Below are 2,191 nucleotides of genomic sequence, written 5' to 3' on the forward strand. Positions count from 1 at the left end.
GTGGGAAGGAGCATTTCCGTGACGGGGTTAACTTCGCTTCGGCTTCAATCGGGCGGGTTCCGTCGGTTATTGCTGCTTGCCGGGCCCCGCGTGCGTGTCTGGGCGAGAGCGGTGCGCAGAGGTGGCGGTGCGGTGGCCGTCGCAGTGGCTTGCGGCCTCGCTCTCGCCCTCCCCCTCCCGCGGCCTCTCCGGCCGCCGCCTCCACCTTCTTTCCCGCCTCTTCCCCCCGCCTCCCGCAGACAAGACATTTGCGACTGCCGCCATCCACGACAGACCAACACAGACACTTCCCTCACGCCATGCGCCGTCCGACCCACGCCGCACTTCCGCCGCTGCCGCTGCTGCTCCTCCTCGCGACGACGTGTTGCGTCGGTGGGTGCCTCGCCGCTGCACACCGCCGTGCGCTCGACGAGGCGGCGTTGAGGAGCGGCCCGCCGCCGACCGCGATGGTGCGTGAGGTGCCGCGCAAGGGAGAGGGCGCGGCGCAGGCGTACACCGTCGCCGCAGAGGGCGAGGACAAGGGCTGGGAGCCCATCCGCATCGTGGTGTCGATGGAGGATCTGAGCGACGCAAGTAAGTACTGCACCAAAGAAGGAGAAAAGAAACCCGACTTCAGGGGACAAGAGTTACCGTGCGCGAAGAAGGAAGTACTGACCGCGGATTGGAACAAAACCCTGGTGAACGAGGTCATCCCCGTGGCTCTCAAGCTGCACGCGGAGCGTCTGCTCGTTCGACGCCTGAAGACCCCGCTGAAGGTGCCCAAGTTCACAGAGAAGCATGGGCTTTGCCAGCACTTCAAGGTCCCCGAAGGGCACCAAAGTGCGGGGGTTGAGAATGCGGACATGGTGCTCTACGTGGCTGCCAGGTCTAATTACGGGGAGTGGGGTCTCCCGTGTGCGTTTGGGACGGACGGTCGTCCAATTGCCGGTGCCCTGAATCTGCTGCCTTCTCCACAGTTGTCTGTCATGCACTCTGCCCGCGTCGCTGCGCACGCAATCGCCTATGCCCTTGGCTTCGACGCGAAGCAGATGAAGGATCACAAAATGCTGACGACCGTCTCTGCTGTGCGCGGTGGCAGCTCTCCTGTGACGGTGGTGAGTTCCCCCGTTACGCTGAACAAAACGAAGGCACACTACGGCTGCGACAAGCTGCAGGGCATGGAGCTGCAGGACTGCGACGGTGCGAAGGACTGCCACTTGTCGTTGCGCAACGCGAAGGACGAGCTGATGAGCGGTCTTGGCGGGATAACAGCCGGCTACTACACGGCGCTGACGATGGCAATGTTTGAGGACCTCGGCTACTACAAGGCCGTGTGGGGGATGGAGGAGCCGATGGCGTGGGGCAGGGGCGCGGGCTGTGACTTCCTCGAGAAGCCGTGCTCAGACAAAAGCCCCGCCGAGCACCCCGGCATGTTCTGCGACAAGAAGACCGAAAAATCGTTTCGCTGCACGTCCAACCGTCAAGCCATCGGGCAATGTGGTCAGAATGTCGCTGAAGGCGGCGCCAACCCAAAGGAGACCTGCTCTGTTTTTTTCCCTTCTGATGATGGTGTGCCTGAAGTGTTCTGCACTGTGGAGGGAAGCAACGCACCGCCCGGGTCCCTCCATGGGGGAGGCTCGTGGTGCCTCGATGCGGAGCCACTGGAGGCCAGGAGCAAGGCGACCGACAAGGACTACACCGAAGTGCACGCGGTGTGTGCGGGGGTGCAGTGCGAGGCGGGCAAAGTGAAGGTGAAGTACCTCGGCAGCGACGCGTGGCAGGAGTGCCCCGAGGGGAAGTTTATCACGCCGAAGTCGGCGCACTTCAAGGACGGCGGCAAGATCAAGTGCCCGAAGTACGAGGAGGTGTGCACCATCGCCGCCAACGGCAGCAGCCTCGTCAAACTCAGCTCCCCAGACAAGGACGGCAAAAAAGACGACAAGGACGGCAAAAAAGACGACAAGGACGGCAAAAAAGACGGCAAGGACGGCAAAAAAGATGGCCAAGAAGGCAGTGCTGCTGTTCTCTCCAGTCTGCTTGTCCTCGCCACGGTCACCGCGGCGGCGGCGGTAGTGCCGCTTTGAGCAGCGGCCGGGCGCAAGCACCGCGCAGCAGGGCAATAATGCCGCGCCGCTCGCTACGGAGCAGGCGTCCGTGATATTTAAGATTATTTAACTGCAAGATACCCCCACGCCGGCCTCCTAGCAGCGGC

At 62.9% G+C, this 2,191-nt stretch overlaps 1 protein-coding gene across 1 annotated transcript, besides 1 other annotated feature; it reads left to right on the forward strand.

Moving 5' to 3' along the window:
* The first annotated feature begins 155 nt into the window (after positions 1-155).
* Positions 156-235: a microsatellite.
* Positions 236-299: 64 nt separating this feature from the next.
* Positions 300-2,063, forward strand: Tco025E_06745 (surface protease GP63; the record flags this gene model as incomplete). Its single annotated transcript, XM_029373617.1, has 1 exon — positions 300-2,063. The coding sequence occupies one exon, from the start codon at positions 300-302 to the stop codon at positions 2,061-2,063; it is 1,764 nt and encodes a 587-aa protein (XP_029226273.1).
* Positions 2,064-2,191: the final 128 nt, after the last annotated feature.

The sequence above is a fragment of the Trypanosoma conorhini genome (genome assembly GCF_003719485.1).
Source record: "Trypanosoma conorhini strain 025E chromosome Unknown Tco_14.4_contig_00473, whole genome shotgun sequence".
Lineage (NCBI taxonomy): Eukaryota > Euglenozoa > Kinetoplastea > Trypanosomatida > Trypanosomatidae > Trypanosoma > Trypanosoma conorhini.